Source organism: Atheta coriaria, unplaced genomic scaffold, assembly GCF_025399875.1.
Source record: "Atheta coriaria isolate IRGN ID8LTWV9N9 unplaced genomic scaffold, Caltech_Dcor_3.1 hic_scaffold_6_pilon, whole genome shotgun sequence".
In the NCBI taxonomy this organism is placed as follows: Eukaryota; Metazoa; Arthropoda; class Insecta; order Coleoptera; family Staphylinidae; genus Dalotia; species Dalotia coriaria.
The window spans coordinates 6,626,585-6,648,095 of NW_027045448.1; the positions used below are offsets into that span (position 1 = coordinate 6,626,585).

The window sequence follows — 21,511 nt, forward strand, 5'->3', positions numbered from 1 at the left end:
TTAAAATGCTAGACTTGTTTACAAATATAACTGACTCAGTAGCAACTTAGTCTAAGTGATTAAATGAAACCTTTAAAGATAACTTCTGCCGAGAAAAATGCAACAACATTGAAATTGGTGTGTCAAACTACGATTCTAATCAGTTCAACTATTGCACGCTTCTAATAACTACATTGCTGTGAAACTATAAGTCTAGAAAATGTTTATAGAACTATCAATAACAATTCTGGTACTCTATATATTCTGGAGATGGCACATAAACTCAATTTTAGATGGTTTAAAATCATTAAAAGGCCCAGAATCGTACCCATTTATTGGATCTCTTGTGATTTGTTATCCTGTGTCCAGTTAGTACACTACTCGAACTAAATGACGCAACTTAATTTATATATTTTAGATCTTTTGGCGAGAATAGGACAAATGTGTGATATTTACGGCCAAACTTATAAAATGACCATCCCGTGGACGGCTGGTATTGTCACAATTGATCTAGACCTGGTGGAATTTATCCTTACCTCGCAAGCAACCATTAATAAAAGTATTCTTTACATTTTCTTAAAAGAATGGCTGGGTGACGGTCTGCTTCTAAGCAAGTCAGCAAAATGGCGTCTAAGAAGAAAAACAATCACACCTACCTTTCATTTCAAAGTTTTAGACCAATTCGTGCATGTCTTTAATAAAAACAATCAAATACTTGTCCAACAATTGCAGAAATCAATTGATAAACAAAATGGTGATGGTGTGGTAAACATAGCACACTTTGTGACCTTAGCAGCGATGGATAACATTGTAGAAACCGCAATGGGTACTAGTATGAATTCACAACTCAATGATCAATCAGACTACGTGTGGGCTACCAAGTTTATGACGGCAAATGTGTACGATCATATTGTAAATCCTATAACTTATCTAAAAGCAACCTATATTTTCACACCAACTTACTGGAAGGAAAGGAAAGCCCTAAAGATTTTAAAAAACTACACCATGTCCTTAATTAAAACCAAACGTGAAGCCTTAAGCAATCATAATAACACTATTACGGAAAACATTCATTCCGATACAGACATTAATTTGGATGATGAACATTTTGGTATAAAGAAGAAAACAGCTTTCCTTGATTTACTCCTCCAAACGACCATTGATGGTAAACCTCTGAGTGATGAAGACATCATGGAAGAAGTTGACACCTTCATGTTTGAAGGACACGACACAGTGAGCGCAGCAATATCTTTTACCTTATTCTGCATTGCTCAACATCCTGGCGTTCAATCTAAAATAATTGAAGAACAACGCAGTATATTTGCCAACGAACCAGATAGAGATGTCACGAGTGAAGATTTAAAAGACATGCATTACTTAGAAATGGTTATTAAAGAGGGTCTCAGATTATATCCGTCTGTACCTGGCATTGCTCGCAATGTTTGCGAAGATTTCCACTACAAAGACATTCATGTACGCAAGGGCACGACAATTTGTATTCCAATTTTTAAAATTCATAAAGACCCTGCAAATTTCAACGATCCAGAGATGTTTATGCCTGAACGCTTCTTACCGACTGAGCAAAGCACTCGCCATGCTTTTGCATTCTTGCCATTCAGTGCTGGGCATCGGAATTGTATTGGTCAACGATTTGCAATGATGGAGATGAAGGCTACCATTAGCAAGGTGTGCAGACATTTTGAGTTGGGTATGACAAATCCACCTCACAAGTGTATTCTTCCATCGGCAATTGTTTTAATGTCAACCAATGGAGTTAACATTACAATGAAAAGAAGAATATGGTAAAAATTGTATCAAAATAAAATAATTTCTTGTAGTAACATGTAATAAATTATTAACTATAAACAATAAGGGAAAGAGAAATTTCGAACATATTTTAAGGTTTTTAAAGATAATAAAATGTATTTTGCTGGATATATAAATTTATTAAAGTATACTACTTAGTTGTTTTTGACAAACATCCATTTAACATTATTTAAAATGCAACATTAGGTTTGATAAGACATTTATCAACAATGTCATAGGCCCTGTTGAGAGCCTGAATGAATGGGCCATTACGGAGGAAGTTCTGTGTGCAACGAAGTCCAACGGCGAGCACCTCGTTCTTAACAATGGGCAAATATTTGAAATAGCATCCCAGTTCAGCACATTTCTGGAAGTCTGTCACCGTTTGAGTCAGTTGACCTGTGAAGGTTTTAATGGTATCGGCTCCGCAGAGTCCTTCCGCGGTCATGGCATTGAAAGCAACCGAAATATCCTTTTGAATCTGACCAAATTGATCCATGAGGCACGGCCAGAGACCAACGGCGGGTGCTGGAGCTGGAGTTGTTGAAGCTGCAGTAGCTTTGGTTGTTGCAGCCAATGACTTAAATCATAATAGCAAAAGAACGTAGTATAAAGCAAATATGTGTTATTTTATATAAATAATATTACTTGTTGGGCTGTGAAGGTAACCAAAAGGATGATGATTCCAAAGAACTTCGCCATTTTTGTGTGTTTTGTTGTGGTTACACTTAGCAAATGTTTGAATGTTTTAAAACAAATTTTCCTGGGCTTATATACTTCTGAATTAAATGCAACCATAAATAATTCATGAGCAAAGATTAAAACAACACAAAAAATTAAACGGTTGCCATTTTATTAACCGCCATTAAAGTTTTTGAAATTTAAGTTCGATGGCTGATAATTTTCAGCAAAGTACTCATTAAATAATATGCAAACTCATGAATTGCTATATAAACACTGAAAATCAAAAAATGTTAGACAGAAGCCAACAACATTCGAAATAAAATGGCGAAGTACATCTCCCTTGCACTTTTGGTCGTGACCTTCTATGTTTCTTCAGTGGTATATTTCAACGATATATTTTAAAATATTTCTATTTGTTTTAATATGATATTTTAGTCTTCTGCTGATATTGTTACTTGCTTAACCAAAGAAGTAAACAATTTTGTCGGAAAAACTGTCCCCAATACAATTGCCAACTTCCACACCCCCAAGGTGTGCAAGAAATCCAGTATTGAATCAATCGCCGCATCTTTCGACAAGTTGGCAAAAGCTGAATTGTTAAAATGTGGCACCAACTGGTTATGCCTGGCAGAAGTTCTCTTCAAGTATCAATATAACCTGGTAGTTAACGCTGCCGAGTGCGAGAAGGAATATATTATTAATGGTCCCATCGCCACTTTGCTGAAGGCATTCTACAAAAACATTGAAAAGTGCATGTCAGGCACCACTGTGCCTACTCTGCCATTGATCTTGCCAAAGGTGTAAAGTATTTTGCAAATTTAGAGCAAGAAGTAATTATGTTAACTGTTGTAACATAATAAATGCATTATAAAAAGTCTCGTACATAAATATTTCCTTTTTTCACACATAATCAGGACTAATATTGAAGAACACAACTGCTTTTGAAAATATTAACATGATTTAGATCTATATTCGAAATAAATAAAGCAATGTACAATATTTAAATAGAATAAAACAACACACTGCCGCATGTACTCGTAAGTAAACTAGATAACATGTATACAAAATGGTAAGGTGTGAATCAATGTGTGGTTAAGTGTAAAACAAATGATTAAAAATGGCAACCAATCAAAATGGCGGCCGTGTAAGTAACGTGCTAGATATAAAACAGATATACACTATACATAGTATTCTTGTCACATTCAATTTCAGTCACATTCTAAACTCTAAACGTACAGTTTACCGAAAATATTTAAACTTTCTTTAATATAATTTGACAATTTTGACACATAAATGGATTGATCTGGAAGGCTCATTCTAGTGAAGTTTGGTATCTCCGCCATTCTTAGCAATTTCCTCCGTGGATAAGCTAAAAAGATGCGCGAATTCTGCTTTTTTCGCTGCATAAGCGCAGAAATTTTCTAAAAAACACAACATTTAGTTAATATTTTAGGTTATAGGAATAAAATGGCGTCTTACGAAATGTGATATATCCTGTTTGTACGATATCAATGCAGAAATACAGTTCATGACATTCATACTCGGACATCGCAAGTGTGTGATACAAAACTTTGGTGAATTCGATGTTGTTTAATCGTCCAACACCGGAAGAATCATAAATCTTTAAATAAATAAAAATCAAATATTAACAAATGGTACCTTATTAAATTTTTATATAAACATACTTTAAAACCATACTTGATGACATCAAGTAAATTATGATGATGAGTGATACCAACGACGCCGAGTAGATATTCCCGAAAGTCAATCACACCGGCTGAGTGTTTATCATAAAGATGGAAGAGGTGTTGCGTATTGGGGTTGTTCGCCGGCACATTGAGATAGTTAACAAAGTTGTTATAGTTCATGGCTTGGAAGCCCTTCTTGGCAGCGTGCGTTTCAATCAACTGCTCTTCAATGCGCGACTCGTTGAGTCCAAGGCGTGTGCGCAGTTGTTGTACTTCAACCAAATCGTTTGGATTGGGCAGATTCATTTCTTTAGCTTTCGCCATTAACTTACAATCGTCATAAGTGTAGTCTAACACTGGTACACCCAACGCTCTAAACAAGAAAATATTTATAAGTTAAAATAAATAGAATTAATTTGTGTAGAAAGCATACTTGGCCATTACATCTCTGACATTATTAGCGAATAACTTTGGATCCTTCTTTTCTTCTTCACTGGGATTGTAAACAGGTAAAAATTCAATTTCGCAGTAGCTGTGCACTTGTGTCAATGTTAACCATAAGAGTTTCAACCTAAATTTGCATTAGAAATTAATTTCTGGTCATAATTCAAGATTTAAGTTTACTTACGCGCTTGGACCTTCCCATGTCCACGTGACAGTATCCAATTTGTTCGGGTAACGAATACAAACTGGTTGTATTGGCACGCCAGGATAAAACGCACCTGGTTTAAACGTAATCAAACACGAACGATTTGTGCATGTTCCTTCCGGGAAAATTAAAATCTGCGGCCAATCTTCTTCGGATTTCGCTCGGTTTATAATCTCCTTGATTGTATTTTGTCGTGAATCAGGATCGTCCCTCCAAACGTACACAGGCTGAGTGTAGTTAATCAATTCTGCGGAAATATAGTTTTTATTAGAAAACACGTAGGTTATGTATAGGTAGGTGTGGAAGTTGGTTAGGTTAATGAAGATGGAATTACTTCCGATGTAGCGATTGTTTCCGGATTCGCGACGAACGATAATGGAAGGAAAGCCGGTGTAGTAGACGATGCCGCCGTCGAGGAAGGTGGAATGCGGGGCGATGACGAGAATGGGTGCTTCGGCTCGTGACGCCTGGGCCCCTTTGAACACCACCTGCATACCGCCCGCCGCGTACGTCTTCCTGCCCAGATAGCACAGCGCTTGCGTTACTTTCCTACGGACGCGCAACAAAAAAACCAAAATAAACAAAAACAAAACACTATAACAACATTACAACATAACCTTTCAAAAGAAGTGCATAAAAAGCGTGGTAGAAATAAAAACCCCGAATGCGTGTTTGTATTTGTGTGTTCATTACTGGATTGATGAGTTGATTGATAGATTGATAGCAATCTATAACATACGTACTGCCAATGATGGGGGCGTCGCGATTATCACCACGCCCCACAATACTGGGTCCTCCCAAATAGGCGATGACGAAACTATCGAAGAACGATGAATGTGGCGCTATCACATAAATACCCGCCTGCGCACGTGTCGGCTGCACGCCTCTCGTGCGAATACGAAAACCGATCGCATAGAAGAACAACTTCATTGGGTAGACGGCCACCACCCTCAACCAGCTATGAGAATAAAACCCAGCCCCAATAAAAAGAAATTCGTAAAGAAAAGTTGGATTAGTTGTATTAATATAAAGAATAAAATATTGCATGCTGAGAAATTATTTAATTACATATTTTAAGGTTATGTTATTTACACATTTGAAGGTTAGATTTGTTGGGGACTTACCGTCGCCATCCTGCAAGAGGTCGTTTTTGTAAATCCTCTTCGTCCAGGCCCCAAAGACCGATGCAGGCGAGGAGCCATGCTGTGATAAGAAGTGCGCAGATAATCAGTACTCTGATTGGAAGTAGAACTATCGTTAGGAAAGCAGTCTGCAAATAAAATGATTGATTAGTACCTGTGACAACCATTTTGTTTTGTCGTAGGTCATTCACACCAGTAAGTTTTCGTTCTTTTGCGAAATCAATCACCGCGTGAAATCGGTTAAAGCGCAAAAAATCAAGTGAAACGAATGCAATCAGAGTCATTGCCATTTTGTTCTACAAGGATTTCCTTATACGCAGATAAATAACGCAGAAATAAAAGAATTCATTGATTGTTTCATATTTATCTACGATGAGTTGTTGACTAACTCGACAAACCACCGTTTTGATGGCTTCCTACATGAGAAACACTAATTTCCGGTTTCATTTCTCGATACCAAAATAGAATCAATTCTTATCACTTGTAACACGAATATTTCTATTTTTCGGATATAAATTAATATAACAGATGTTTCAGTCACGCATGCGCCATATGATGAACGTTATCAACAAAATTAACACTTTATGATGTTTGTAATAATTAACTTGTTAATGAACGTGTTAATAACGCCTATTAACGCCTATCAAGACATGATGACAGTCCGTTGGCTGTTGGCTATACGGATCTCGAATCTTTTTGTTTTTCGTTGAATATTTATTTTGTTTTGCGCCGCGCGGTCGGTGACTACATCCAACACATCCGCGAAACGTAACAGTTCACCGACTGTAATTGCAAATTACGCGTAGGCAATGCCTGAATCTGTCTCGCTTATTCCCGCATTCGTCCTCATGCCCAGCTCCTCGTCATCGCTTCGTTTTCTTTTTCTGTTTCCACGCGCGATACTTTCTCTTCGGTGCAGCAAGTTCCGTTCTTTCTCTTCTCGACGCTCGGCTTCTCACATTTGATATTTGATTGCAACTGCAACATTGATTGCAAATCGTCTGATGTGAACTTATTACTATCTAAATTATAAGCTTTATTTTCTTGGCGTATTCTGTCAGATTTTAAATTTCTCAATATAAGAGAATGTGAGTGAAATTAATAAAATAGAAAAATTATCGGAAACTTGGGCACTGAGATATAATTTACATACGTATTGCATTCAGAGATGTTGATGAACTAGTTCAGAACAATTCATTTGAGTTGTGAACATTGCAACTTTCAAACAGGATGTTTTTTATTTTATATTTTATCATAAAAATCTGAATAAAACGAGTTGTGTTTACGCCGCTATTTGTTTTCTATTGTTTTGTGCAGTTTTTATTTTTATTGAGACATTTTAGTGTCGATTATAAACAATTTCTTGATTTCTCTTCTAATTAGAACATAAAACAATTATTTCGTTAAGTGGGCAGGTATAGAATTACACATTGAACATAATTTACTGTAATGTTTTAATTATTAGATAAAAACAAGTCTGTTTAACACACTCTAATTGACATAATTCGTTAAAATACACCCGAAATACAATTTAATAAATTTAATGCTCAAGAAAGCATGACTAATGATTCTTTCTAATTTCAAAATTATTAAAAGTAAAGTTTTACGGATTTCTAAATTTCAATCCTCAATAAAACGATGCAATACATGGTTTAATTTGTAATAAATTGCATTATTGAACTTTTACATTGCATTTGATTGCACATTGCACATCGGATAATTTTATAACCTCAATCTTTACAATTATGCGTTTGTGTCAATTTAGGTTATGAATTTTTTGCCTGAATGTCGTTTAACAATTCATTTGCGAGATGAGTGCAATCTGCAATCAATGTAATCATCTAAGCAGTGCATGTATAATGCGCGTCTGCGTCAGAAGCTGCAAGTCATCTAATTTCATAGTTCTTTGCGGTTTTCTTTCGTAAAGTGCAATTGCAGTGCGATGTCTGCAATGTGCAGTAAGCTACATGCTACACAATACAATATTCTACAAGTTGTGCTGATTTTGCGAAACTAGCAATGCGAAATCGCATCAAATCACAGTGGCGAAACTGTGCGTCATTATCATCATCATCATCATAATCATCGTAAAAAGGAATATTCCTTTCAATGCAAGTCAATAGAATGTATAAAGTGCAGCGTGCGCACAATACCATAACCGAAATGATGTCACTTCTTTTTAGGTTATTTTAACTAAGATGGAGCAGTGGTTGCCTAGTTTCATTATGAAGTTGGTTATGTTGTGATTGCGAGTTGGATCGTATTAATAGAAATGGAAATATTAATAATTTCTGAAAAACGTGTAGAACCACAACACAGAAAAAAAAAAGAAAAGAAAATGAATGTGGCATAAGAAAACTGATTACTTTCTAAATGTCGTTCATTATTTTTTTATGAAAAGCACTCCGAGAAAAAGTGCTTTCCTGTAGAAATCGATTAAAAATTTAATCCTTGCCATGTGTCGGGTTTTTCTATAAATATCTTTATCGTCCTCTACGCCTTTAAACATATAATATTTTAAGCCAATATAAATGGTGATAGGTCATCAAAGTTTGCGAAGAATGAATCAATTTCCTTCATGCTGGAAATTTATTTAATGTGATAATACTATTTAATGTCTGGGAAACCTATGAAATTTAATATCAAATGCTCAGAATGTTGTATCCATTAATGTCAAAGCAAAAATAATATTTGAATTTGAACTGCAAAGGTGCTAAAACCGATTAATTTATGAGGTCTACTTACAGCGTATGTGCAAAACGTGCAATATTAGACTGTGCATACAACACCGCGACTTTTAATTTAATTTGATGGTTGGTGAAACCGAGCCTCCAAGCCTGCAATCCCTATAAAGTCGATGCGACACGACCAACAAACCTATATCAACAAATAAACAACAAACAAACGCGGAACAATCTCAGTGCATGTTTAGCACCTTTAACATAAAATGCGAGCACATAAAGTGTCACACATGTAAAGAAAAAGCTGTTTTAAAGACATAGATATAGATTGCGTGTTAGTATAATATTCCTGGGATAGTAATATTTGCTTAACAATTAAGAATTGTCACAATTTATTATCACTTCACAATAACTATATTTCTATATGAATTTACACTGTACGCACTTTAAGTTTATTGCAATATTTACTGTTACTTTATTGTCTTTATGTTTCACGTGTATTTACACATGATTGACAAGGCAATGATTCATAAACGCGTAATATGATAATGAAACGATCGTGACATTTAAACGCACACAATCTGATAATCTACATACATTTAAGAGTGTTACAAAATTTACAGTTTAATTTTTATATTCGTGTCAAAATGGATTAAACGCCTATAAAATTGAATATTGCTATTGCACAAGATTAAAAGTATCAACAGTCGACCAAACAATATGCAAACTCAAATTCTTAGCAAAAATATGCAAATGAAATTGAAATTTTTGATGGCGTAATAAATTTAACGTTTGTAGAGTTGCGAAATCTGTGCCAATGCAACTAACTTTTAGTTTTCATGTATCACATAAAAATTTCGTGGTAATCGTGAAAGAAGCAGAAAGCTATAAATCACGAATAGTTAAAAGTTTAAAATAAGGATTATACAAAATGTTCACGTAAACCAATAAACTAATTTTTCGATATTTTGGCTCAGAAATAAATTTTATTAGTTTTTTTTTCACTCCGTATTTTTATTCCGTCTTTATGCAGATAGTAGATCTTGAACTGTTTACATTAATTAATTAATTAAACACGAGAGTAAATTTGGTTGACCATGACAATGTCGTGCAGTGAGACAGTTTCAAGTGCCAATCGAAACAAGAGACACTTTACAGTTTACATAGAAAGTGAACACATATTAAGAATGTGCGCAAAAAAATTAAAAATATCCACACGTCCGTCACTTTCGCCGACATTTCTTTCTACGTTTCAAATATTAATGTTCACAATACAATTACGGAATATAATTGAGTTACTTTCAATCACGTGCTACCAAAAAATTATCTCATTAAGGCTTTTTTTATGTGTTAATCAACAAGTTTCGAATTTCAATCGCAATGCAATTAAATATTTCCCCACACACAACATTTATACGGTTGATAATTTGTTAGAAAACGCAAGAAATGAACGGCAGATAACGCAAACTGTTATTTTCACTTAAAATGTTGCAAGATGTGTCGTATGCACTTTTGAACTTTTGTTTACAGTTTTAAGCAATCAAACCTCAAGACAATATACACAAAAATTTGATATTTGATGAAATTAAATGTTTACCTTTAATTTTTCTGATGTGGTCTCCAATTCCAAGTGATGCACGAAAGGGTTGAGCAGCCCGCTGCCCTCCGTGGTGATACCTGCCGCAAGTTTAGCGTCCATTTTCTTGTTGTTTGTTATCAAACCGTATTTTCCACAAAAAGTTTAATAGTTCTTCTCGTGTGTTTGAATGTTTTGCTTGGCACAGTAACCATACAACTCAATAGCGAGTTGTTGCAAATTTCTCTCGGTCTGCGCGCGTGTTTTACATTCTGCACGCAGCGTCCGGGCCAGGTGAAAATCGGGCGCGCGTCAATCGCGAAACGCGTTTCTCTTCGTGCGGCGCACTCGCTGCGAATGCATGCGCGTCGCGGAAATCTCGTCGAGCGACGCGCGCGCGACGTTACCATCCGGGGGGGAAGCCGAGGAAGCCTTTCGCCCGAAATGTAGGTCCCTCCCGGTACACGCTGTCCCCACCGTGCCCCTTTTCTCGTGCGTTGTTCGCATGTTCGTGATGCCAGCGATCGATAATTTCACCAACGCGTGTTCAAGGGGGGAAACAAACAAAACATTGCACGGGATAGCGTGAAATGTTTCCCAAAAAACATGTAAATACTGCACTCGTACTACGTTGCTATGACAACAGAAAATCAAACAATATGCAACATGTAGCGTTTGGTAATGTTTACCAAATAGCTAATTGCTTTACTTTAAAATTGGCTTAAAACACGCACAAGACATTTTTTTCTTTGCTTTAAAATTACGCAGTATTTTCCTCACACACATTTATTGCCACAGTGCAAAAATATCAAACGATAAATGAAACTAAACCTAAATATCAATCTTTTCTTTGAATTTTCGTCCAAATTTCGAACCAAAATTGACATTAACTCACAATACTTTACTTTAATCAAGACGTCGTTTCTTTACCAATGACCCCAACTGTAAAATAATACACAAAAAAAATTTTGACAATGAAAAAAGACAAGATGATTTAATATTACCAAATCGGAAATGGCTGGAAGATTATTCGTCTGATCGCCGGCGCCGGTGTCGGTCTTTTCCACCTTGCTGTTCTTTAAGTTTCGATGCTGAGGAAACGTCGGCATCAATTTCGGGTCGCATGCTATAATAAAACAAAACAAAAAACACGCATTTAAAGCAAATATTATGACGCAATGATACATGTGTCCACATTGAATTACCTTTAAATCGTAATTTTAAAAATCTAAGCTTAACCCATGACAAATAACAACATTCAAAATTACCAAAATCTTTTGCAATTATTCTTTCTTCGTCAAGTCTACCATTTGCTTCTTTGTAACAAATGTTCGTTTATGATTCTTCATAAAACTTTTCTTCAGACCTTTTAAAATATTACAAATTATCAGAAAACTGTATTTGATACTACGTATTGTCTCTCTTAACGCTTGTGTGTTGTAATTATAGGAAATAAAGATGACAAAATAAAAGATTTACTTACGTTGTGGTGCTTCTTTGAAATAACTGCTCTGTAAGCACTCCTCAGCAGTCGCCCTCTTCCTGGGATCATACATAAACAAGAAATTAAGCAGCCTCAGCCCAGCAGCTGACAACCACGGGAATTTTTGCTTGAGATTATTATACGGCTGCTGTTTCAATGAATAATTCTGCAGGGCTGGCAACGCGCTGAATCCAGGCCAGATGGCATCCGATGGTGTTCCCAACAAATCAACAATCAATTCCAACTGTTGTATTTCAGATCTTCCAGGAAGTAATGGTTTGTGGCCTAATAATTCGCCAAGAATACATCCGGCCGCCCACATGTCTACGCTTGGACTCTGTGTGGGCGCTTGTAGCAAAAGTTCAGGGGCGCGATACCACAATGTGACGACATGTGGAGTCATAGGTCGTAATGGCATTCCGAACCATCTTGCAAGGCCGAAATCAGCGATTTTCACGCAGCCTTTGTCAGTCATCAATAAATTCGAGACTTTCAGATCGCGATGCACAATAAAGCTATGATGCAGATATCTTAGACCTCTTAGAACCTGCAGCATGATGCATTTCACCTGAGACTCTGTGAAGGGTGTCTGCATGTTGTCAAGCAGTGAGGCTAAATCTTGCTCACAGTATTCCATTGCAAGGAAGATGCTTTCGAGACTTTTACCGACGACGACTTCTTTTAGCTGCACGATGTTCTCGTGTCGGCAGTTTAGGAGGATTTGAATTTCGCGCAGGCTGCTGATTGTGACGCCTTCACGTTCTAGGTCCATGCGGACTTTTTTCAAGGCAACAATTTTATCATTCTTTGTATCTTTTGCTCTGTCTAAATAAAAAATAATAAAAATAAAAATTATTTATTGCGATACTATGAAGGACTTTTTAAAATGACTTACAAACAATACCATAGGTGCCTTCACCTATCCTGTTGAGCTTCTCAAACTCGGAAACAAATCTACACCGACCCAACTAAAGCAAAACAAAAGTAACATTATTGAAAATTTATAACTATATTTTTTAATTAAAACACTTACAAGGTCAGTTTCGGGAATGTTCATAGACTTGCCAGTCTTAAAAGACATTAAGATGCCTTTCCTTGTGATGGGGGCTGCAGGTTCCAGGCCGTTTTCATTTTGTTTGCTCATTTTAAACTCGGGGGCTGGAAAATTACACCGGGCTTGTGAGAAATTCGAGGTTATAAAGAAAACAATCGCTATTATTGTCCAGGGAACGCTTCACAGAACGAAATTCATTCTGGTCGGGAATGATTGATAAATTTGTAGGTGAAAATAACTTACATTGGCTTAATACGTCCATTATCAGTTTATTTCACCTTTATTTCTTGTTTTTGCGCCGCTTTTTATCATTTACCTAGTGTTTGGTGTGTGTAGTGACAAGACGTAAAGTTAAGCCCACACAAATTCCCTATTTTTCATTTATTTACCTGTAAACAATAACATATAAATATTTATTAGTGTAAAATAATTAATATAATGATTATGTTCATTTCAATTATAAAATACAGCCACATCGTGCTTATTTTAACATTATTTAAAATGTGATAACGTAGCTTCATATTTTAGTTCGTTTAATTGACACAGCAGCGCTGACTCAATTTTAAATGGCGGTGGTTTCGAAACATCTTTACTTACTTCAGGAAGATAAATAATAAATTGTCATAGTTTATAATATTAATAATCTTACGAGTAATATATTTTCAAATACGTTTACAAATGGTATATACTTGCGTCTAAAGCCACAAAAAAAAACACGTTTTCATGATTTGTACATCAAACAAACAGAAGAAACAAATCCGCATCAATCAAACGTCCACCCATTAAAAACCACCTCCATCAAACACCCCTTGCTAAATGTAAAACGTTTACCATAATTAATTATAGCGCAAAGAATTCAATCAATATGTGTGTGTGTCCTAACTACGATATATCTTCATAGCTTCTGAAAAACCTAACGACTAATTTGTTTCTCCGTTTCATTATTCATCTCCTTGCTTCATTTTCTTTTGCGTTCTCGCACACCGCGCGCATTACAACATTCACATCATCTCGTAATAAGGTCAATAAGGATAACTATTGCATCTTGTGTTGTGTACATTTATCCTGAGGAATTTTTAAAATCTAGGTAATTAATTAATTAATAGAGATTACAGTACAATAATTTTTAAAATACAATCAATAGTATTGCCAAACATTCATCGTCGAGAAAATATTTTATTATATTTTGTATTATTATTATTAAATTTTAATAGGTAGTAGAAGTACTTTTTTTCATTTCTTTTCGTAATTATTTGTTTCATTTTGTCGTCGAAAGTTCATTTTTAATTTCATCGTCAATAATTTTCGAAACGTCTCTTTATACTTTAATCTCTATGAATTCTACTGATAGTTTTGCGTGGTCACATTTATAATGTGTGTGAGTTGTGTGTTTTGCTTACTACAATCGGTCGCTTAAACATACATAAATATTGATAAAGATACTCGTAGATTATAACAATACTATATATCTTAGATCGTTACGTTAGTAATAAATTCTTTGTGGGGTCGCGCGTGAGAACGTGTGAAATCTTGTTGCCATGCTATGGAAGAATGAAAAGAATGCTTGTACGTACAGTCGCAGGTCATGATTCCATCATTCAATATTAAATTCTTCTGCCGAGTAAATTCAATACCAAATGATTTACATTTACAATCACAGATTGAACGTTTACATAAAGGTTTATAAATGTGACCAACGCGATTTTTTTCTTCTTTTTGGCAAAAAGTTGACAACAAATTTATCTCTGTATAAAAACTCTGACATGAATTTGTACCTTTGCAAAACAGCACTATTGTTTTCTTCAATATTTATCTCATTTTCATAATTTTATTATTTTTAATATTTAATCATATCGCTTTTTGTTTCATCATCATTAAAAATATTCACCACATTTCGCTTTCTTTTGCGTTTTTTTCATCATTTTTAATAGTTTTCATTTTTCTTCTTCGTAATATATTAGAGGATAGCTACATCTCGTTAATATATACATATTGACAAAAGACAAGAACCGTTATGGTTTAACCATGTAATTATTAAACGCGTGTCCAGTGTGTGTTTGTGTTATGTGTGCATGGGGGGCGATTACAAGTGCGCTTAACTTAAACTTATGTTGTGTGCCTGATCACCAATATTCTAACCAACCCTGACTCCGATCCGCTTCCTGCTCGTCCCTATCCGACATTAAATTTATATCAAAATTAGCCAATTGTTTCCTTTGCCTATTCCCTACCGTCACCATTATCCTATATCTCCAAATCAGTCTTTTCGAATTTTGCACCAAAATTTTGATAATGAATTTCGTCTCTGATATATAGATTGTTTTTCCATCCAGTCCAGTCCGAATCAGTCTTTTTGACCACCACTACTCACAACCGCCTGCAAATTTCAACTTGATTGTGTCTCAAAATCAACATTCTACAAATATTTATCTATACAACTAATTCCTACGATAATCTGATTAATATATTTTTGTTTTGTATCAGCATAACCACTTAAAAATAGTTTTTGTTTTTAAATTTTTACTTTTCTTCGTCGAAATGTTCGTTTCATAAATTGTTACGCCAATGTTTACACGCTAGGCACGAAAATGTTAATTATTTGTGATCAAACGTCTTTAGGCAATACAACAATAGATTTCTCCTTCGTTATTCATCATCATCATCGTAATAAATACGCCTTAAAAATAGAAATATAGTTAGCACGATATTCATAATAATTTTTTTTTTTGTGTTGTGTGTAGTTTTTTTAAATATACTTTTAATATATGTACTTTAAATCGTAAGTTAATCATTATATATTCATGTGTGGGGTGTCAAGTGTGAAGCGGTAAACCCTTAAAGACTAATATTATTATGTACGAATTTTGTTTTCTCATATAACTTTCGTTCAGGTTTCAATGTGTCAACGTGTAACATCCTTACGCACGATTTTAACAAAAACGATCAAAGAACGAAACGTGCGCGCACACCTCGAATTGTTTGTTTGTTTTGTGATTAGGAACTACGGTAGCATATTTTCGCACTCATTCACTTTCGCTCGTCGCTTGCATAAAACGGATATAAACAAAATAAAAAAAAAACAGGTGGAAGATAGATTTGAAGTTTGGTTATGTTCGTCTGTCATCTGTCACAAAGATGGCGTATGTAGGGCATAAACGTTCTCGAAAAGTGGCAGTGTTTTGAGGTTTGAGATATTTGCAGTTTCTAAGTGAGTAAGTATGAGTCTTAAAATATTGTCTTTTACTGATATAAAAATTAATTGACATCCAGCTCACGCCAAGACGCAATTTTTGGCTCGAGTGTGTGTGTGTGTGGGGTTTGTAAGTCAGTCTGTCACTTTAAGAACGGTTACGTAGATCACAACTATAAAATCAGACTTCTCGGTATGTGGTTACTTTTGTGTGTGTTTGTGTTGCGGTTTATTGTAATGTCATTTATAATTATGGAATGAATGTTCGGAGACAGCTGCACGTGTCGTGTGTGTATGTATGTATGTACGTTGGGTGGGTGTCTGCTTGGTTGTCTAACAATGAGAACCCGATAATAGCGTAGAATAATACTTAAATAAATAACTGCGTAACTACTTCTCGTTTGGTACCGTTAAAATCTAAATATACAACAAAACAAAATAAAATCAAAACGAAAACAATTGTTTCGCGAAACAAACAAAACACTCTCGCTCACTCAGCCGCAGCCGCTCACATTTTGAGCTCCTCCGAGGTGCGATAGTTCGACAGCGTCTTTTTAATGCGCAACGCGGTGAGACGCGCCGTCGCGTTATGATACCAACACTCTTTCATCAACTTTGACATCACTACCAGCGCGTCGCAGTTCTGCCATCGGTTTGGTATACTTGGACGCCTTCTATCAAAGCATACAACTCTGAAATGGCATACAACATTACAATTTCTAATTGCACACTTAAAATATTATATTATACCTTCGCATATCATCAATAGTTGGATCACTCGGCACAGCATCAAAAAATGGTAGCTGATACTCATCGTACATGCCACCGACACTGCAACGCCGCGAAATCTCCCAAAATATGAGTCCCAGCGCATACACATCAGCGCGTTTAAACGAATCAAAATGATCCGTCTTCATCGTCTCGTCGAGCACCTCCGGCGCCATATATCGCTTAGTACCCACCCGATTATTAAGCGGAATATCTACCGTATCAGTAGAAACATCGTGCCGCACCGCTAGGCCCAAATCACCAATCGCACACGTGCCATTCTGCTTCACGAGTATATTCTTCGACTTTAAGTCTCTATGCGCAATCGCTGGTTTACCTAGATAATCGCAAAACAAACATAATTTCATTGCAATCATAATCGCATGATTATATTTACCCTGAGTGCCCATGATATCCATGTGAAGATGAGCAAGCCCGGTGGCAATCGACAGCGCCATGCAGATCATATCACTCGTATTGAACGTGCTGCGGCCGAGATAATCAAACAGCGAGCCGCGCTCGTGATAATCCGTTATCAGCCACAGCTGCGTCCAGGTACCGTTGTCTGGCGAAACACGAAAAAAGCAATTACTCATATTAATTCGACTAGTTTATAAATAATGAAGTACCTTTATTATCGGCGGCGATAAAGCCTAAAATGTTGTCGTGACGAAGCATGACCGTCTGGTAGATTTCAGCCTCGCGGAACCAGGAGCGTTCCTCGCGCGAACTGAAAATTTTCACGGCGACATCCTCGCCGCGCCAACTACCACGCCATACCTCACCGAATCGCCCCTGACCGATTATATTCACCAGCTGGATTTGACGTGCTATACTTCTTTGTACCAACAGGGGTAAACCTATCACAAAAACATAAAAAAATTAATAAAATATGCGATTTAATAAAAAAAAAACCTAAAATATTACCTGATCCACTACCACTAGTGGTCATTTCTATCATATGCCGCAATGAATTACCATTGAGCATCGGATGGTCCGGCGCCTCGGTGCTATCCTCCCCCAATCCTATATGCTGTAAGCGTGCGCCTCGACGACCCGGTTGTCGACGGTACCAAACCCACGCGAAGACAACCACGCCAGCAATCAAGGCGACAACCCCGGCGCCGATGACAATCGACGTCGTACTGAACTCATCTGCATTCTCTCCTAGGTCGTCACAAAATTCCATCAGTATATTGCACAATCATTATTATTTGCATGCATTCAAGAAAAAAGAAAATTAATGAAAAGTGTAATAAAAGAATGAAACCAAAATGAGTCGACACACATGCAAGAGGGTGAATCGAAAGAGTAGCACGATGCACGAGACACAAAGCAGAAAGCAACAACACACAACACACACATATTATATATCATCAACCAAAACGTGTGTGTTGAGCGCCCAAAAGCCGAATAGCGTCAAAGCCAAAGCCGTTTGCCAGTTAGTCCACCATATCATCTCAACTTCTAGCTCCCCGTTGATTAATAAACCTAAGAAATGTCACACCTGGGACGGAGGGTAAGTAATTAAGTTATGGGTTTGTGTTAATCAATAAATACCAGAATTTCGACATGACACACGCCTTCCCGAAATGGCTCATCGCTGCCCGTACACAGATGTCGCTGTCACTCCTTTATCATCAGCTAAATCTAAATTCATTTCAAGTTTCATCAATTCGCTCTTCCAAGTGATAAATGTGCGAGATGCGGACGAGCACAATAATCAACATGCGTTAATCTTCCACAACTCAAGCTCCGCCCCCCCCCCCCACTCGCACTCACCGGGGCGGAGCGTAACGAGGATTAAAACATGTTCAATTATTTATAACACCCCCTAATACACATAACGTCGAAATAAATGATTATCCCCCTGCTCGCAACGTCCGAGGTTGTTTTGTAATAGAATGTCTGGTGTGTGTGTGTTGGTGTAATATGTGTACGATGGCGTGTTGTGAGAGTGTGTGTGGGCGTGTCGGTGGTGCGTTGCGGGTTGCTAACCTTTCGGCTTGCCGACAGTGAGAACGGGCAGCGTTCGCATCAGCTGCACGTTACAGTAATCGTACTGGTCGCAGCAGTTGGCGGCGACCGCCTCGAAGGCGGCGTCGCCGTCCACCACGAAGTGCTCCTTGCAATAATCGGTCTGTACGGGATAGGGATTTAAGATTATGTCGCTGGTATCAAAGCATCTGTCCACCCAAAAAAGAAACAAAACAAATCAGGAAAGAATCGCGGCTATGTACAGCGAAAGTTTACTGCGCACGCGCGCTAGTGCAAGTCCCATTAATCATAATATACAGGTGCGCCCTAGATTAAATATTACATATTTACATGTCAGTTAAATAGAGAGAATTACGCAAATTACGCTACGCTACGGTGTGGAGTATCCAAACTACGAATATACCAAAACCAATTATGTTTATATGTAAAATATTAGCAAGCTGGCTCGCTGCGCTGGCTGAAGACTTGTTACTGTTGTTGTTGTTGGTGTTGATAAGTAAATGTGTCAGTCTTTTGTTTTTTTATTGTTTTGAGCGTGTGTGGCTTGTGTCAATGTGTCGTGTCTTTGCTTTAGCTTTCTGCTCCGAGCGTTCGTCGCTTGCTAGCTGCATTTTACAAATATGGTGTATGTAAGACAGTGATTCGGCAAATTAAAAATAATAATAATAATAATAATAATCTACGAAAGTTAGGTATAAAAGAGATTGAATTAATTTAAAGAGAGAGAGACAGACGTGTGTGGTAGTGCGGGCGCGGCTTTACCTCGGGGCAGGGGTGTTAGTTTGGGATTGAGGTTCTCGTTGCAGTAGTCCCTGTCGCGGCAGCACTCCATCGCGAAGGAATGATTGGAGGGTCTCTGCGGGTTGCAGAACAGAGGATTGAAAGACGGCACCTGCAAGTCCGTCGGTAGGCACCTGCAAAATTCATCACCACCGGAGGGGCGCCGCAAACACGTCAGAAATGTCACCCAGCAAAATAAATGCGAGCTATTCAAATGGCGGCCGGTCGAAATTATCATTTCAATATTCATTATTCGAGCGGAATGGGATAGAAATCAAAAGTTGCTCGATAGCCAGTCAGAGATAGAGCTTAGAGAAACAAAAAGGATTCACAAGGATTGGATAATGATATGACATGATAAACAAAATCTAGAAAAACTAATCAACCGACTGTCGCGAGATAGAATCAAGAGTCATTCGCTGCAGTGCTTTCTTTGTTTAGTAGAATCTACCATCAATCAAATCAAATAAAATTAAAAAAATAGTTGCAAAAACATGTTAGGTACGTATTGAGATTAGTATATCACAGCAACAAAAATAAAACGGTCTTCCGCGCTGTAATTAAATTGTTAGGTTAGTTAGATTAGTTTTTTGAGAGCGGCGCTTTTGTTGGTGGAGGTGGGATCCACACATTGGGTTTACCTGAGCCGCCGGCGGCCGCCAGCCGGCCCTCGAACGCCGCATTGCAATAATCGCGGTCGTTGCAGCAGTATTGCGCCGCCTCGTCGGTCGGCTCCCGGTCGCACCACACCGCGTGCTCCGGCGGAAAGAAATCGGCTCTGCTCAAACATCTATTCAAAAAAACGATTGAAACGCAACGAAAACGCGCGGTCTGTGTTACAACCAATTGATGAACATTTAGTGTTTGAAAGATGGAGGATGGGAACAATTTAGACTGGCTACCAATTGTTTTTTGGACAAGTTTGCTTTCACTTGTCATGTTATGTTTTTGTTTTTGCACTGGCTATAAGAAAACTGTGATTAGCAGCAAGCGGAGTGATAATCACCTGTACGTGTGATGCTGTTGGCCGTTTTCGATGTACTTTGCCGCATAGCAGTAGCCGTCCGTTTCGCACGTGTTATTCGTACGCGAACACATGTCGCATCTGCATTTTAACTTCCCCGAACCTAAAATGAAACACAATTCGATTAGTATACGAAATTATTTACTAGGCAAAACAAAACACAAACAACTAGAAAAACAATTGAATGAGTCAATGTTTAACTCTGTGTGTATTTGTGTGTACAGACTATGACCTCAGGTAATGGAACGCGCATTGTGACAGTAAAAATTCGCGACCGTTAATCATTGCACAATGCCATCCGTGCATAATTTGCGCATGCAACCCGCCGCACAAGGGCATGGTCATGATAGCATGTCTATGCATGCTGGAGTTAATGTTTAGAATGTTTTGTATAGGTGTTTGTACTTACTATAAACTAAATGGCAAAGCCACAACAAGATTTGTACAACAAGCAGCAGCCGCGTCATCTTCACGGTGGCCGCTCCTCCGGGTGGTATCCTAGTTCACGTTCTCGCGGCGGGTCACTGATTAATCACGGTGTGCCGCATCCTACGCCGCCCCCGAGGGCCCCTGGCCGCCCCCCACACGCACGCACGGTGCGCTTCTAACTTTCGCTTGTTTATCGCGTGTCTGTTATTAGCGCTCTGCCGTTGCGCGCTGCGCCACTCGGTTACTTCGTCAATCGAAGCGTATCGTAGTTTTCACGACGCACTGTTTTTTACCGGATCGACGCGTGTCTTCTGCATGAATGCGATGGACTCCCGAGTGTTTTGAATTGTTTAGAACTGATCGTGCTGGTGGTGCGCGCACTTTTCGGGAGATACTACGGCGACGACACCAGCGAGACGAAAACAGCAGCCATGTTGTGTTGCTTTTAACAAATGCGAATCGGTGCCGATGTGCCGAAAGCAAAAGGCCGCCAGATGGCGTCTGGCCGCTTGACGACAAGCAACTCATTAACAATGCAGTACACCGCGAATATTCAAATTAGACGCATAAAAATGCACAC

The 21,511-nt window shown here is 37.7% G+C and overlaps 4 protein-coding genes across 7 annotated transcripts; 1 reads left to right on the forward strand and 3 right to left on the reverse strand.

The window, feature by feature from the left end:
* Positions 1–139: 139 nt before the first annotated feature.
* Positions 140–1,936, forward strand: LOC135793788 (cytochrome P450 4d2-like). The gene is made up of 2 exons (XM_065304876.1): positions 140–347; positions 398–1,936. The coding sequence occupies exons 1-2, from the start codon at positions 200–202 to the stop codon at positions 1,783–1,785; spliced, it is 1,536 nt and encodes a 511-aa protein (XP_065160948.1). The 5' UTR covers positions 140–199; the 3' UTR covers positions 1,786–1,936.
* On the reverse strand, positions 1,905–10,606 carry LOC135793790 (lysophosphatidylcholine acyltransferase-like). 2 transcript variants are annotated; one of them, XM_065304878.1, is made up of 9 exons: positions 10,227–10,606; positions 5,931–6,076; positions 5,141–5,355; positions 4,786–5,053; positions 4,591–4,728; positions 4,155–4,530; positions 3,949–4,090; positions 2,434–3,890; positions 1,905–2,365 (listed from the first exon to the last, which is right to left on the reverse strand). In XM_065304878.1, the coding sequence occupies exons 1-8, from the start codon at positions 10,326–10,328 to the stop codon at positions 3,787–3,789; spliced, it is 1,491 nt and encodes a 496-aa protein (XP_065160950.1). In that variant the 5' UTR covers positions 10,329–10,606; the 3' UTR covers positions 1,905–2,365; positions 2,434–3,786. The 2 variants fall into 2 exon arrangements, with proteins under 2 accessions (XP_065160950.1, XP_065160949.1); XM_065304877.1 differs by lacking the exon at positions 5,141–5,355 and adding an exon at positions 5,550–5,764 and having other exon boundaries at positions 10,227–10,603.
* A 369-nt stretch (positions 10,607–10,975) lies between these two features.
* LOC135793791 (cyclin-dependent kinase 10-like) lies at positions 10,976–13,125 on the reverse strand. Its single transcript, XM_065304879.1, has 6 exons — positions 12,986–13,125; positions 12,722–12,846; positions 12,584–12,656; positions 11,689–12,513; positions 11,210–11,331; positions 10,976–11,147 (listed from the first exon to the last, which is right to left on the reverse strand). Exons 1-6 carry the CDS (start codon positions 13,002–13,004, stop codon positions 11,112–11,114), a joined length of 1,200 nt encoding a protein of 399 aa, XP_065160951.1. The 5' UTR covers positions 13,005–13,125; the 3' UTR covers positions 10,976–11,111.
* A 244-nt stretch (positions 13,126–13,369) lies between these two features.
* LOC135793293 (TGF-beta receptor type-1-like) lies at positions 13,370–21,425 on the reverse strand. Of its 3 annotated transcripts, none has more exons than XM_065304192.1 (8): positions 20,912–21,425; positions 20,485–20,605; positions 20,120–20,268; positions 17,628–17,867; positions 17,330–17,560; positions 17,098–17,265; positions 16,683–17,037; positions 13,370–16,624 (listed from the first exon to the last, which is right to left on the reverse strand). In XM_065304192.1, exons 1-8 carry the CDS (start codon positions 20,967–20,969, stop codon positions 16,441–16,443), a joined length of 1,506 nt encoding a protein of 501 aa, XP_065160264.1. In that variant the 5' UTR covers positions 20,970–21,425; the 3' UTR covers positions 13,370–16,440. The 3 variants fall into 3 exon arrangements, with proteins under 3 accessions (XP_065160264.1, XP_065160262.1, XP_065160263.1); XM_065304190.1 differs by lacking the exon at positions 20,120–20,268 and adding an exon at positions 18,699–18,886 and having other exon boundaries at positions 20,912–21,423; XM_065304191.1 differs by lacking the exon at positions 20,120–20,268 and adding an exon at positions 19,461–19,612 and having other exon boundaries at positions 20,912–21,422.
* Positions 21,426–21,511: the final 86 nt, after the last annotated feature.

Bases quoted from the DNA above. Each gene is read 5' to 3' on its own strand.
- LOC135793791 (XM_065304879.1), bottom strand. The intron at 12,514-12,583 runs GTAAGTCATTTT...TTTTTTATTTAG, and splicing joins AGGCACCTATGGTATTGTTT to ACAGAGCAAAAGATACAAAG. The intron at 11,332-11,688 runs GTAAGTAAATCT...GTTTTATTATAG, and splicing joins TTTCAAAGAAGCACCACAAC to CATGCGACCCGAAATTGATG.
- LOC135793788 (XM_065304876.1), top strand. From the start codon at position 200: ATGTTTATAGAACTATCAATAACAATTCTGGTACTCTATATATTCTGG. The intron at 348-397 runs GTTAGTACACTA...TATATATTTTAG, and splicing joins GATTTGTTATCCTGTGTCCA to ATCTTTTGGCGAGAATAGGA.
- LOC135793293 (XM_065304190.1), bottom strand. From the start codon at position 20,969: ATGACGCGGCTGCTGCTTGTTGTACAAATCTTGTTGTGGCTTTGCCAT. The intron at 20,606-20,911 runs GTAAGTACAAAC...GTTTCATTTTAG, and splicing joins GCTTTGCCATTTAGTTTATA to GTTCGGGGAAGTTAAAATGC. The intron at 17,038-17,097 runs GTAAATATAATC...GCGATTATCTAG, and splicing joins GGATATCATGGGCACTCAGG to GTAAACCAGCGATTGCGCAT.
- LOC135793790 (XM_065304878.1), bottom strand. From the start codon at position 10,328: ATGGACGCTAAACTTGCGGCAGGTATCACCACGGAGGGCAGCGGGCTG. The intron at 6,077-10,226 runs GTAAACATTTAA...TTTTATTTGCAG, and splicing joins CCACATCAGAAAAATTAAAG to ACTGCTTTCCTAACGATAGT. The intron at 4,091-4,154 runs GTATGTTTATAT...ATTTATTTAAAG, and splicing joins TCATCAAGTATGGTTTTAAA to ATTTATGATTCTTCCGGTGT.